This window comes from Poecile atricapillus, chromosome W (assembly GCF_030490865.1).
Source record: "Poecile atricapillus isolate bPoeAtr1 chromosome W, bPoeAtr1.hap1, whole genome shotgun sequence".
Lineage (NCBI taxonomy): Eukaryota > Metazoa > Chordata > Aves > Passeriformes > Paridae > Poecile > Poecile atricapillus.
In genome coordinates, this window is record NC_081288.1 from 12,485,825 (window position 1) to 12,500,378 (window position 14,554).

General features: G+C 36.4%; 1 protein-coding gene across 1 annotated transcript in view; it reads right to left on the bottom strand.

Moving 5' to 3' along the window:
* Positions 1 to 14,554, bottom strand: part of LOC131591572 (coiled-coil domain-containing protein 146-like) — a 67,169-nt gene that overhangs the window by 18,047 nt on the left and 34,568 nt on the right. Inside the window, exons 4-9 of the mRNA XM_058862396.1 lie at positions 13,125 to 13,331; positions 5,246 to 5,307; positions 4,482 to 4,651; positions 3,820 to 3,893; positions 2,586 to 2,813; positions 1,497 to 1,683 (exon numbers count right to left, since the gene is read on the bottom strand). Coding sequence (XP_058718379.1) covers positions 1,497 to 1,683; positions 2,586 to 2,813; positions 3,820 to 3,893; positions 4,482 to 4,651; positions 5,246 to 5,307; positions 13,125 to 13,331 — 928 coding nt within the window. The remainder of the gene's footprint in view (positions 1 to 1,496; positions 1,684 to 2,585; positions 2,814 to 3,819; positions 3,894 to 4,481; positions 4,652 to 5,245; positions 5,308 to 13,124; positions 13,332 to 14,554) is intronic.

Below are 14,554 nucleotides of genomic sequence, written 5' to 3' on the forward strand. Positions count from 1 at the left end.
TATTTATAAAAACCATTAATTCTTGTGATTTTTGCACTTTGAATTGCAATGAATAAATGTAAATCTGGGGTTTTAAGTAGTTAAATAAATTTTATCAATTTAAAATACTGGTTTTTAGTTTTTGCTAGGTGTGCTCCCAAGTCTGACAAATTAGAATTGTCCCAATATAGCAAAAGCCAAGCAGAATCAAGATGGCCACTTGACTCTTCCTTGCTGCAGTACTGTGTTTCAATCGGCCACCTTGCAGAGGAACACTGATTTCATATTTGCTCTTCTAACAGAGCCAGGAAAGCAATCAGAGAAAACATTGAACATGGGAGGATGGGCTAAAATAACTCTGTTGCTGTGGCCTGTTTACATTAGAGTAGTATCCTGCAGCTGCTGGAATAAAGTACTGATAAGAATTCCACTTCTGTCTCTCATGGCATTCCTTTTCCCCTACTCCTCATGATGATGCTATTTGTAAGACACATACAAGGTCTTGTCCTTCCATAGGGTGAAGGAATTGGGCTGGGATGGGTTTGGATCTCACCCCAGACTGTGAACTCTAACCACAGCTGCTGGTGAGTTATGGCATTTAACTTTAGCATTACATGTTTTTAAACAATTGTGGTTCTACATCCAGGAACATTTCCTCAAAGGGAACACAAGCAAAAATACCATCTCCAAGATTTTCTTAGCTGATACTGAACAGAAAATCTTTAAGCTTTAAGATCAAAGTCTGGATTATGAGTCAGCCCTTTAATCATTATTTCAGGAAATTAAATCCAAAACTTTGTTGTGTAGTTGTAGAGCTTTCCTCCCTTCTCCCAGGTGAGCTTATATTACTAAATAATACACATGTGAATTCAGGAGGAATTTCAAGGGAGACAAAAAAATATTGCTTGATAATATTAAATATTATCAAGTAATAATTGGAGTTGTTTACATAGCAAAGCTATTTGAGTTTTGATATGTACAGCTATTTTTTAAAACTTTACAATTATGCAAGACTCTTTTCTGCCCTGAATTCCTTAGAAGAAAAATTTGAAGGACAGTGTCAAGGTAGGAAACATCAAGTTCTGGGAAAAAATATTCACTTGACTAAACAATTTTATATGACTCAGAATCCAGACTGAGCAAGCAGCAAGTTTAGGAGAAAATATATATTACAAAGAGAGAATGGAAGAACCGGTGATGAAAGAAAATATAAAAAAATTATAGACAAAGTAAATTTTTAAGAAAGAACTGAAAGTAGAAAAGAAAGAAAATGCTTTGAATACACAAGCAGAACAGTACTTCCTTTTAAAATTTCCATAGTCAAAAGACTAAGTAAAACAGAAAAGAGTAAAGCATTATTGAAAGAGGAATGGTAGAAATACTAAAGCAAGGAGGCAATGAGGAAGGTGAAATGACAGTCTTCCCCCCTTTTCCCTTGCAGGACTGTCAAGAGATTTCGTACAAGTATTTCTTACAAGAAAATTTACAATCTTTATGATCAATGCATTCATACAGACCTCTGATTTGAGTCTTTTATGCTTTGCCTTATCTCCTTCCAAGGAATCCCAAATCCCTTTCAGTTGTAACTCTATCTTTTTTAAACTTTTCAGTTCTTTATCTTTCTGTGTTTGATGGTGACTGAGAATATCTTGTTGCTTTTTTTTCTCCAAGACACATTTATTTAAATTATTTTCCAGAATTTGTCTATATAGATAGACACAGAATTTTAGAAACAGGTAACTCAATCAAGACATATATGTAAACAGGCACAACTATATTAATGGCTTTTGAGTACCTCATCACTATGGCTCAGCAAGACAAACTTGTTACTACTGACAAAAATTACCTAAAAAAGTAGCATTTGTATAACTATAATCAATTATAATACCCTAATTATGTCAATGAGGTCTCACATTCTGTTCTAAATGTGCTAAAAATATCAGGGAATCTAGTACATATAGGGAGAAGAAAACACATTTTTTAGTATGAAGGAACATTTGAAAATAAAATGCCATGGGCCTTTAATACAAAGCTTGAAAGGCAAAAGAATTGTTGCTGAGCATATGGCCAGAATTACAACTATACATCTCCGTCTGCAAAGGAGGAATCATTGGAAGCTTGCCTGCAACCTAACAGTTTATTTTATTTTACCAAGGATCATAATTGAAGGGAATATTAAAGAGATGATTAACCAATTCCCTCTGAAATTCAGGACTACATGAGGGCAGACATCCATGATCCTCATTTGAAAATGAAAATACTGACATACTTTATTCTTTTTCAAATTACTTTCAGTGGGTTACACAGGAAAGAAAATATGTGCACTAAAGAGAGAAACCCTCTAAAAGATTTCACTTTTAAGAGCAAAATCTCACACGATTTTATTCAATGCTTATGATTTTTGATGTTCTTCTTCAAGCCAAGTCTGAGATTGAAGATTCCAAATTTTTCTATAAACATTTCTGAAGTGAAAACCAAGCCGGATAATTTATAATTTCCACTGGCTGTTGCATAAAACTTGAAAATAGAAGCAACAGCGGAAAAAAGAAATAGATTTTTGAGAATAGAAGATTGTTCACTCTTTCCATGTGGCTCATGTCTCTAACCTGTCTGTTAGGACAGCTAATTCCTTCTCTGCACTAATTTCTAGTAATTTTGTCAAAGTAATGCATTCTTGTTCATTCTTTTGTATCAAAGTTTGTCTGTCATGCAATTCCTTCATCACATCTTCTTTTTCTTGCAAAATCTCTTCAGTCTTTTTTTCAGTGGCTTTCAGGGTTCTGTTCAATTCTTCTATTTGGTCATTAAGGGCCTCATTCTTCTTCTCTGCATCACTGTGGATATATTTTAACAAAGCAGTAAGGGTTAAATTTTCCACATGCATATTTAAAAAACAAAATGTAAGTTGCCAGTTTTTGTGGACATACAAAATAATTCCACAACAATATATGTTAAATGTTTGAAAACAGAGAGTGAAAACCTTCAAATTCCAATATAGTCCAACAATAAAATTGCAGGTAGCCATGGGGCTAACTGACAGCTTAGCACCATGACAGCATTAGAAAGAGTTCTAGTAAACTGATTTATGTCAAAATTACTAGGTACAAGGCTATGACATTTCTAAATACTCTTCCTAAGAAATGGGAACTCTGGTTAGTTTATTCTGTCATGTGACACATATAAAGACTATATAAAGACTCATTGTCATGGGGTGACAATAATTAAATATTAAATATTAAATATTTCATTAATAGCAATCTGCACAACGTAGGTTTTAGAAATTGCTTCTCTGTAACACTATAGGGAAAACTTCTTAGATTTATGATGGCACAGTTGCATTAAGCAGAGCAGTGAGGAGACACAAACTCCAGTGTAACCCTGTGCACAAATGGGGTGCGAAACCCATCATTCATCTGGATGGCAATTGGACCACTGGGACCTGTGAGTGACTCAGAAGAAACCGCACAGTGCTAATTTGATTTTACTATTACAGACAACAGCACATGCCATGCTTCAGTGGAGAAGAACCCCAGCTTCACAAAAGAGAAAAAGAAAAGGTTGGCTGCTGGCTTGCATTTCCCCTGATCAAGTATTAGTGACTGCAACTCATGTCGGGACCTTACAGCAAAGCAGCTGTGGCTCCAGAGCTGGTACAGAAGGACCAAGGGAGAATGGGTTTGTAGCTCAGGCCACACTGTCAGCTGTGGAGGTGTTCGTTTAAATCTTGATCCTCATTCTAATCAACAACCATCCTCAATCATTTCTATAACTAAGGGATGAGAAGAAGTCATACATATATATATATATTCAGGTATATAGAATTATTTATTAAAAACATACATTTTTTTCTGATTCAGCTTCTCAGTTTCTTTTGCAAGTTGCTTTGGAATACCAAGGATCCTAACTAGCTCAGCCTAGTAACAAAACAGAAAGGTTTGATTAATAGCCTCAAAAGCTGATGACTTTTCATAGTAGTAATATTAATTTAGAACTGCTCTGAAAATCAGTAGGAAGCATTTTTGAATTACTTGAGTTTTTACCACAGAATTGTAGCTGCTAGTTTCAAAACTAAACATTGAGGTTTACAATTTTAGTATGTCTTCAAGATAAGAATTATGCTTGAATACTATTAATACATCTTATAATGCTATTCATACCATGAAAAGAAGTTGATCCAGGTATGTTTTTAATTCTCAGCATAAATCTGTATTAACTGTAATCTCTGCAACCTACAATAACACAATATAACTAAGATGTCTTTATAGAAACCACTTTTTAATCAAAACCAAGACTGTTAGTATTTCCTAAAGAAGTAATAAGGATATGGCACAGCAGCATGTTTCACACCTATTGGAAAATGGTCCAATATTTAATGTAGTGACATAATGAATTTGGAATGACAACATCCAGAATATTCACTGCTCCTTTGGGCAAAACATGTACCCATACACACACATGCACACACACTCACAGATACATAGGTACAATTAATTTTGTGTTACTTTTAAATAAGTCTGCATCTCCTGAAGCTTGTCCATTTCTTCCTCATCTGTCAATATCAGCTTTTCCTTGGATGAAACAGCTTCTTTTATTGAATCAATTTCCTCTTTCCTCTGGATTACTTCTTTGCTGAGCTCATCACAGTTTTCTTTCAACTTTTTAATTTTATTGCCTTTCTTAAAAAGAATGTAAAAGACCAGATTAATTGCATTTTCCCTTTTACATTTTGCAGGCTTCTGATACACAGAAGCTCAGACAGAGCTCACTAACTTGAACACAGACTCACTAACACTGAATGATGATAACACTTTTAATGACAAGATATGAAATTTATTTTTTTTACCAGATGTGTGTTTCTTATATCAATACTAATAGAATTTTATTTCCACCAAAGCCACATATATTCCTCAGGATTTATGGCTACAAGTGTATTTTTTAATATTCATATCCTAGAACTAAAAACCTGCAGCTATCTTTAAATGCAGTATCCACTTGCTGAATATAGTAAACATTTTCTTGAGTAAACAAAAATCCAGATCTTTTCTGAATCAGTTATTTATTGCTTGCCCAAGTTATCAAAATTGAATGATATAATATAGCAAATAAAGTCTGTTTCTTTTAAAATCTATTTTTCTGTGTATTCTATGTATTTCTATGTATTCTATTTTAAATAAATTCTAGACATGCACAGTGAGAAAACATTTTCAGTGATTTTTAATATGTTAGTTGATGAAACATAACACATTGCTTTTCTCATGTCTTGTACTTACCTTTTCTTTTGAAATTCTTTCGTATTCATTTTCCAGAAGCTTTTTTTCTTCTCGCAAACTGCAGTAAAAATCAAAGCAGAACTAAATATATTAGCAATAGAATAATCATTACTGTAATACAGTAAATGGTAGGAAAGTATGAAACCCTATCCTGTGTTAGACTACAACACATGGTGAAAGAGCATGAAAGGTGCTCAGACTTAAAGGAAGTTTTCTGACAGTAACTGGGGGTCCTGAAGGACTGGGTGTATATATGGAGGTGTACACATCTTTTTCTACAATGCACACATCTAAACATTTGAACCTGATTTTTCTTAGTCTGACCACCTCCTGAGGGGTGCATTCATGCCTCACTCACCCTTGCCTTTACCAGTGGCACCCTATAGCCACAGTTCCTCCCAACCTCAGAAAACAAAATGTCAACACGGAAATGTGGCAGAAGGAAAGAGGAGGTAGGTAACAACCACGAAGACATCAAATGTCAAAGAAAGTGCAGTTGCTAGTGAGAAACTTTCTTCTTCCTATGAATGTTTTCACATATACATTTACTCTTCAGACTACTCAGGTGAAGCTCCTCAAATCTGGACTGGATCCTGTGGAAAAAAAATCCTGAAAACTGGCAGGGATTATAGGCTAAGTCAAAGGAGTATGGTTGAAAAGTAAATTGAATAGCCACAGTGATCTTATCCTATATCCAAAGCTAAATTGCATTTAATTTCAGGCAACAACAGGGACAGATGCTAAAGAAGTGAAGAAGGAAGAAAGGAGAAAACAGGAAAGCTCTTAGATCTTGTGTGCATTTACTAACACTGCCCTGAGAAAGATGCAGGAATGGTTCTAAAAAGAGAGCTCAACCAACAAGCTTGTTGGATTTACAGTAGGGAGCTTCTTGGTAGCAGGTAGGTAAATACTGCCAAATACAAAAAAATTATCCCTACTGAAGGTACATCTTTACATCCCCAGTACCTGCACAGAACAATTCTGCACCTATAGAAGGTAAATGGGCTACAGCAGTCTGTATGCCCTTACAGCCTAACAACTTAACTGGGTCACTGAGCTATTCACTGGGAACAAGAGGGCAGGTTCTTGCAATGCAATTAGTACCAAAAATGACATTTCAGAGTCTCAGGCTATAAAGAAGTAAAGACTGCAGCTAAGGAATAGGTGGAACAAACAAATCCTCTGTCCCAGGTATAGCAAAGAACCCACTTCAGTGCTTAAATTTATTCAGTGCTTAAATTTATTCAGTGCTTAAATTTTTTTAACTCCTGTGGGAGGATGTGCTGGTCAAGTTTTGTTGATACACAGGACAGTCTGGTAGAATAAATAACTCTTTAAATTAGAGAAGCATTAAGAGAAAGGGACAAACTTCCATAAAAGAATTGTGTCACTTGGAGCTATAACAATGGCAAGGGACTCCTGGGCATCTCCACCCACCCAAAACAGCTATTACAGTTACCTCATAATGTGGCTGATACAGAAAAGAGGCAGGTGACAACTATTTCTTTTTTTTCTTCTGAAATCTTTCAGCAGCAGTGCAAGACTTTTCATGGTGGTGGTGGTGGTTCAGGATTCAGAAAGTATGTGGTCATGGGAACAGAGATCAGTCTCCCAGCAGCCAACTCATGGATGACCATTCCTAGGACCTTATGCTCAACCCTTTAGCAGTTCTGATTTAAGATTCCCCCCTCCCCTCCACCACCCCCACTCTCTCAATAAACTCTTTCTTATATTTGAGTCCTCCAGCAAAAGGAGTGAAGCTTATACCTGGAAGCATCAGGCAACATATTTCTAGTTAAGGAAAGGAAATAGTGAAAAAAAAGAGAACTGAGTTGGTGGTGTTGCAATATAAACAGAACAAAACAAAACATCTCTCCCACAAATAAGAAGCTCTGGCTCAGATGAAGAGCAAGGAGAAAATAGACACAGAGTAGATGTTGTTGATATACAGCATGTATGATATTTGTATGGGCAGACTGCAATTATGCCTCTACAGGGACTGGTAAAGACTAAAAACTAATTTGAATGCCAGCATTTGAACACTCAGAGTGTGAATGAGTTTGCAAAACAAAATCTTATAAAGAAAAAAGTTGAATTTAAATCAATCTTCCCCCAAAACTGATAAAATTAATTAAAAAAAATTCCAAAATTCCAAAATCATATTCCAAACCCATTTTGGCAGTACTTCTAATTGAATTCCTTGGGACTGGCATAATCACACTAAGGATAAAGAATGTCTCCTTTGCACAAATACCCATAACTGTTTGACTGCCACAAAATACTATTAAATAAGTCTTGTGCCAAATGATTAAAGAGGTACTGCAGAGCTTGTGGTTAGACCGTGCTGTGCCCCCTTTCACATCACACTGGACGATCAAAAGAGCAATACCAAAGATCAGGAGGGAGAGCAAAATTGACACTGTTTTCATTTTGTCACATTCCTCACTCATGAGGACAGATTCCTGTGGAACCATTCCAGTTTCACAAGAAAAAATTTTCCATCCAGCAGAAGTAAAATGATTTGAACACTTCATTTTCTGTGGCATAAACAAAGGCAACAGTGAATGACAAGGGCCAAGTTACCTAAATAGCCAGCCAACCAACCACTTCCACACAAAAACCAGTGAAGTGTGAAAAGAAAAAATGGGTGAAAAGAAAGAAGTTAAATCTGTCCTGTTTGAACAATGAGTTTGATCCAGCTGCCCACAGCCAGAAGTCAGGCAGCTCTATGCTAACATCCCAGGCTTCCTTATTGTCAGGGATAAAAAAATGGGACCTCCAAAGGGGAGGTTATCTCACATTCCAGGTGACTGCTTTAGGATGACATAAATTAACAGTTGAAGATAACCTATGCACTCTAGTTGAAGATAACTCTGTGCACTCTAAAGGGGAGTCAGGATGATTAAAACACATTTAGAAATCAAATAAGACTCTTCAAAGAATTTAAGTTTCGTCTCTTATTTAATAGATAAACACAGCTTAATGTAAGATAAGCAGAGAAATTTTGGTCTTTCCATTTGGTCTTTAGCATTTGAATCTTTTAATCTGTGTTATATGGATATGAACCTCATGGCTATTTTACTTAGATGTCAATGACAGCAAACAAAACAGCTGCAACTGGCATTAGGCATTTAAATTTCCCATTATTTTATAGCCCTTCACTGATGGATGTATTTTTAAAAATCATGTGGATTTTATTATCACTATTATACTTCTAACAATACACACAATGGAAAGAAGATAAAATTCTTAAGCATTAATGTGTGCAAACATTTCTAACCTTGCTCTTCTTATTTTCATGGAGCCTAATAACAGTACTGTACGTGAAAAGCTGTCATAGATGCAGTTTTAATGAGGTAAAAAAAAGCAGTTGGAAAACTGAGCTAGTAATAAAAATATATTCCAGATTTTTCCCTGAGAGACATTTACAGCTGCAAGCTGACACAGAAATAAAAAAATTAAGATTGAGAGATTAAGAAATGTAGTGGTAGTTGTCAACAGAAGTCCATTTCACTTCCTCAGCTCACAAAAAACCACAACACTGTTATCATTAGAAGTCCTGTCATGCAAGAAAGCGAACTCCTTCAGCTACTCTCTCTCAGAGCTGGAATAGCTTGGAAATCCACAGAAGGTGTTCAGCACCTCACTACTAAAATCTAGTAACCATAGGTAGAAGTTATCACAGCTGACAGGCTGCCAGCGTGAGCTTCCTGTAAGGCTCTGAGCTGTAATTAGTCTGTAGGTACCAGAAAATGCAGAGACAAGACTAGCTGATAACAACTTCAGTTGTGATGCTATTTATTTTACTTATGGCCTGTAATTCTTTACTACATAAGCCATGGACAACAGCTTAACTTTTCACTTCTTAATTATTGAGTGACTAATACAGAAATAATTACAAGTGCTCCTTATTTGCAATGCTTCTACAAGGACAAAGTCAGTTTTGCAATCCTGACTTGCATGCAGTTGCACAGAGTATTTCAGTGAGGAGCTGTTTTGTTATCTCTGTGAGAGCTTGGAGATTGGACCTAGGTTTTCAAATAAAATTATTTTCAAGCATCAGGCACCTTTAATCTCACAAACTCTTGATTACAGATAAATTTAGTACAAATTAATTGCTTTCTCTAAAATGAATTGTTTAGATGATAGATTTAGATTGAATATTTATTATTTCTCAATAATAAGCTACTGTTGATACCATTGTGTAATTAAAAAGCAGCTCTTCTTTATTTTGCCTCATAAACCAGCCAAGCCACACATGAACATTAAAGTGAAATGTCTCCTTGAGCCAGAGCAAATCCTTGCTGATCACACTGATTCTTTCCTTCTTGTTCCACTAATTTGATTTTTTGGTCTATATTCTTACTTACTGAGGCTTCTTATCAATTATATTAAGAAATTTGATGGCTCTGAATGCAATTTTAGCAGAACTGAGATGAGAGATGACTGCATATGACTCTTCTTCCTTTTACTTTATTACTTTATTACCCTTGCCAAGTAGTTTTTGAGAGGAAGAATACTCCCAGAGTCAGCTCTGACTTTGGGATGGTGGCCCAAGCTTTACAAGCTCAGTGAAATCCTTCCAACCCTTGTTCTCCCCCTGTGCTGAGCTCTTAGGCAGACACACCAGCAATGAGCCCAGTCCATCCATATGGCAGAACAGGCCACAGACTGGAAGAGGAGGTACGTACCTACAGTGGGAACATACCCCATCCATGCAGTCACCCTCAGGGTGACTTCCCTGACAGCTGAAGTGTGTCAAGAAATGCACTAAATACCTCATGTACCTATTCAAGATATGAAAAAAGTCACAAAATTCCTGAAAACCTGATGATACTTCAATGCTGAAAGCAATTTAATTTATTCTGGGAATGTTGACTATTCATTAGAACAATAAACAATTAAAACAGAAGATGAAATATCTTCAGCTATTAAGAAAGGTCTGAAGAAAATTACTTACAGAGTCAAGTAAATAGGAAATTAAATAGGGACAGAAGAGTATGGAATATTAAGAGACCTTGAGCCTTGCTAATGTTATGGCACATCTGTATGACTCCTCAAGTGTGAAATGTCATTGTTAGATTTGAATCTGAGTGCAAAAAACCTGCTAAGTACTCTTAGATACTAGAGAAAGTAAATTAAGGCAGGAAACAAAGGCATCAGAGATAAGAAGGATGCTTCAGAGAAAGAAAGGTTTACAGAAACAGGGGAACAGAGATCTGCAGAACCAGGGGAACCAGATCAGATTTCTCACTTCCAGCTCAGCACTAGGTCTGAGTAGACATTCTAAAAAAAAAGATAAAGCAGTAGATAAGAGGCACAGATAAACCCTTCAAAACCTTTCCCCTTCCATGTTCCGTGCCTGCTATGCATAAAAAAGTAAATAAACAACATGTTTATTTTCAGACTGAACAGCCATTAGTCATAATTCCCAAAGAGACTTTACTTGTAAGTGCCAAGCACAGCTGGGACTGTATTAACACAGTTGGACAACAAGGGAGACTGTGTTCCAGAGAGATCAAGGGCCAAGAGAGGTTGGACCATGACTTTTTATCCTGAGAAATGAAGGAAACCAAGCAGCAATCTAGCAAACTTCTAATACCTTTGATGGAGCTTCCCTCTCCTCTGCCTGTGACTTTGTCTATGCACACAGATGTTTCATCAAATACTGTTTAATCTTTGGATAAAACCAGCAAGAATATAAATCTTCATTTTACATCAATGTTGGATCACCTGCTATTCAAAACTCTACTCTGGACACTCATTTTCACTGTCTTTCACAGGCACCAAAGTCACATCTTCAGTACAAGCACGTATTCACACCCGTCATCTGGTTTTCTTCAGTCTATTTGTCATTTCTCCACTACATTCACTCACCCATTCTTTACACATATTGTGCTAGTCCTGTTCGTTCTAGACTAGTCCAACTCAAAATCAATATAATTTCTTGAATATTTCTGGAATTTCTCTCCCAGTAAGCAAATCCACACACAATCAAGGCACATCCTTCTCACTTCATACCCACAACACACATAAGACCCAATGCTACCATCAGGCATGAAACAGATTCCAGACAAGGAACAATTAAATAAGCTGTAGCTCCTGAGTTTGAAAAAATAGACAAATTAAAGGGGGAAAGGGTTGTACAAAAGAGATCTACCAATCCATTCTGCAGCAGTGAATCAGATGCTCATTGTCTCATCCAGTACAAGAACTACAGGGCACTGAAAGAAGCTGTAGGAGTCAGGTTAAAAAAGCAAGGAGGTGGCAGCTCTTACGTAGTTAATCTGTGGAGCGCTTCACCCAGCGTGTTGCAATGTCAGAAGTTTGTTCTGGAGAAGACAGGAAAAGTTCAAAGGAATAGGGGTCAACTGAGGATTCCCAAGCACAGAGAACTGTATTTGGCTCATGAAATCCCCACATCACAAGTGGCTGGGGCTGCACTTTTGGTCTCCATTAGATAATGCACCCCACCAACCTCTGGTAAGACTGTACAGCTGGGTTTGATCACAGGCAATACACAAGACATAAGTTACTTACTACAATGAAGGAACATTTTTTACAGCATGACAAGCCCAAAAAGTGGATTTTTAAGCGGCAAGATATTCAGTTCATATATAAAAATTATCCAGAAAATGTGCAAGGGTAATTGAAATACCTACACTGCATTTTTTATAGAATAGAGTTCTCATTTTGACTGGAGGTAGAAAATGGGAAAATATTCCCTAAATGTATAAATCCTAATATTTTTTTTGGTAAATTGATGCAAAATCAATTTACAAGTGAAAAATGCCCAAAATATATGAGGACAAATGGTTAAAAAGCACACTTTTGAAGACCTTCTTTTTGGACTGCTTGGAAATTGCAATACATTCTGTATTTAATAATTATTTCAGGAAATTTCATGTTTCTTAGTTATCTCATAGCAAATAATTTTTTCCAGATGCTTTCCATGTTTCTTTCCCACTCCCAGTTTGCTTCATTCTCAAGTTTCTTTTTCTCTTAGAGCAAACACTTGGCTCTAATAAAGCTAAAAAAATCAATAAAGAATTGCCAGAAAAGCCTGCTCCATGCAGTGTGTACAGTGTTCCTGATTTCTTTGCAGAATAATAATCTTAACTGCTGAGATGCTGACATTGTGTGTTTGTGTTTATATACACACCAATGACACTACAGCTGGATTGAAGATGGGTAAAAATAGCAAGGCCCCCACAAAATAAAAATCTGATTTCATCTACCTATGTACATATTTTTACAAATGCAATACTTCTGCTTGTAATTTTACTACAGAGTATGCAGATAATTGAAATGTATACAATACCAAGCTAATTCTGGATTGTTTTCCTTACACAGAAATGTTAAGATTTCATTCCCTTCACAGAAAATTTATAATTTTTCTGACATTAGAATATACAAGTACTCCTGCCCCTTTGAATACCTGAATAGAAAAATTTGAATACACCATGCTACTGACGTTAAAAATAGCACTGGGTCTATTTATGACATTGTTCCATAAAATCCAAGCCAACAGGTCTCTGAGACACTTTAAACATTTGTATTGAAGGTATCCTAGACTAGAATTTTTCATGTTAATTTTCTCCACCTAAATATTATTTGTGCAATGTAATAAATTTTAAACAACATTTTAAAGAACCCTATCCATGTTCTAAATTTAAAACTATCAACAAATCTCACCATGGCAAATTTATTCATCACTGACATGTTGCTGTTACTGGGGAAAGTTTGCGGCCATTTGTTTGACAGCAGCCATCATGAAATATGTCCACGTAAAATGTAAAGATGATTTTTATTCTATTTATCATCTTTTTAGATTAGCTATGACAAAATTAGCAGCATGTGACCACTTTCACCTACCATTCTATCTTCAGTCGATTTTCATACACTCTTCCTTTAATAGCATTGTATTCATTTCGGCAGCTGAGAAGTTGCTGCCTTATTTGGGAAGCTTCACTGGAAGCTTCTTCAGGGAACTGTTCTGCTTTTTCCAGGTCACATTGTTGCTCCAGTTCTGTACTCAGGCGTTCAGCTTCCTGTAACAGCTGGGTCTCAGATTCCTGTAAACTACATTAAATAGACAAATTTAGAACTAGTCAATGTGAAGCACGGGCTTTGTATTTATACATCTTTACATACCAATAATATTTAGTTCAAGGTTTTCAAGATGAGATGGAATTAAGATCTGAATAATCTTGTCTGACTTCCTAGTTGACCCTGCCTTGAGCAGGAGGTTGGACCTCCTGAGCTCTGTTCAAACCCAAGTCATCCTATGATGCCATGAGAGCAGTGGAATCTGGTCTCAGGGGTTTTTCTGCACACCTACAGCTAGAGTGAGATTCATCTCATCTAATTTTAACCAGATGACAGACTGTTATGTAGTCTAATTTATTTGTCTAATACTTCCTAGACAAAAATGAAGAGACAGGGAATCCATTTTATCCTAAGAAGTGCCAAAGGCTAGATCTGATTCACTGCGGAGACTTATAATAATGAAGTGTTCACAAGGACAAGGCCCAGTCTGGCCTATATGACAACTTTAAATTCTTAATAAACACAGGGTCATCTTCCCAGCGATGAATTACATCTTGCTACTGCTGTAGTGCTACCAAGACCTGAAATAACTCATGTAATGATACACAAGCTGAAAATACATTTGTGGACATCTGTGGAAGCTTATTCTGAGGCCTGTAGATCGGTGATCAATGATCTGATCTGAGTTGTTCCACCAGACTAGTTCCACAGAAACAACAAACTCCTGTCAGTGTCTGGAGACTGGTGTGCATAATATACTTAAGAACCTGTGTGGTGATAGCTGAAACACATCCTAAAGGCTGTTAGTAAAATACGTTGATTAGTATGGAAAACTCTTAACAAGAACAACACTATGAAAATTCATATACAATGCACCATACATAAATCTATGCTTTATGCTAAAGAAATCATTGTGTTTGCCTCTTCAGTAGTACTGCATTATGACTTTTATATAATGGTATACTAAAATTAGTCACAAATTATGTAGAAGAATAAAGAACTATATCACTTGTTGTCGCCCTGAAAACTCAGCTTCTGAGCTTGCTGACATGGTTTCCTAAGGACTTTCCCAGGACAGTAACTGTAAACATAGACATGTGTACATTCTTTCTGTTACACGTCTTGTGATGGGCATCTCATGGCCAGTGCAGTGAGAAAGTGTTATCCTGACCATCCAATCTCTGGCCATGGTCAGGAGCCTATAAATCCTGGGGGGAAAAATAAACTTTCTCTTTCTTTCACCACACCTCGACCTG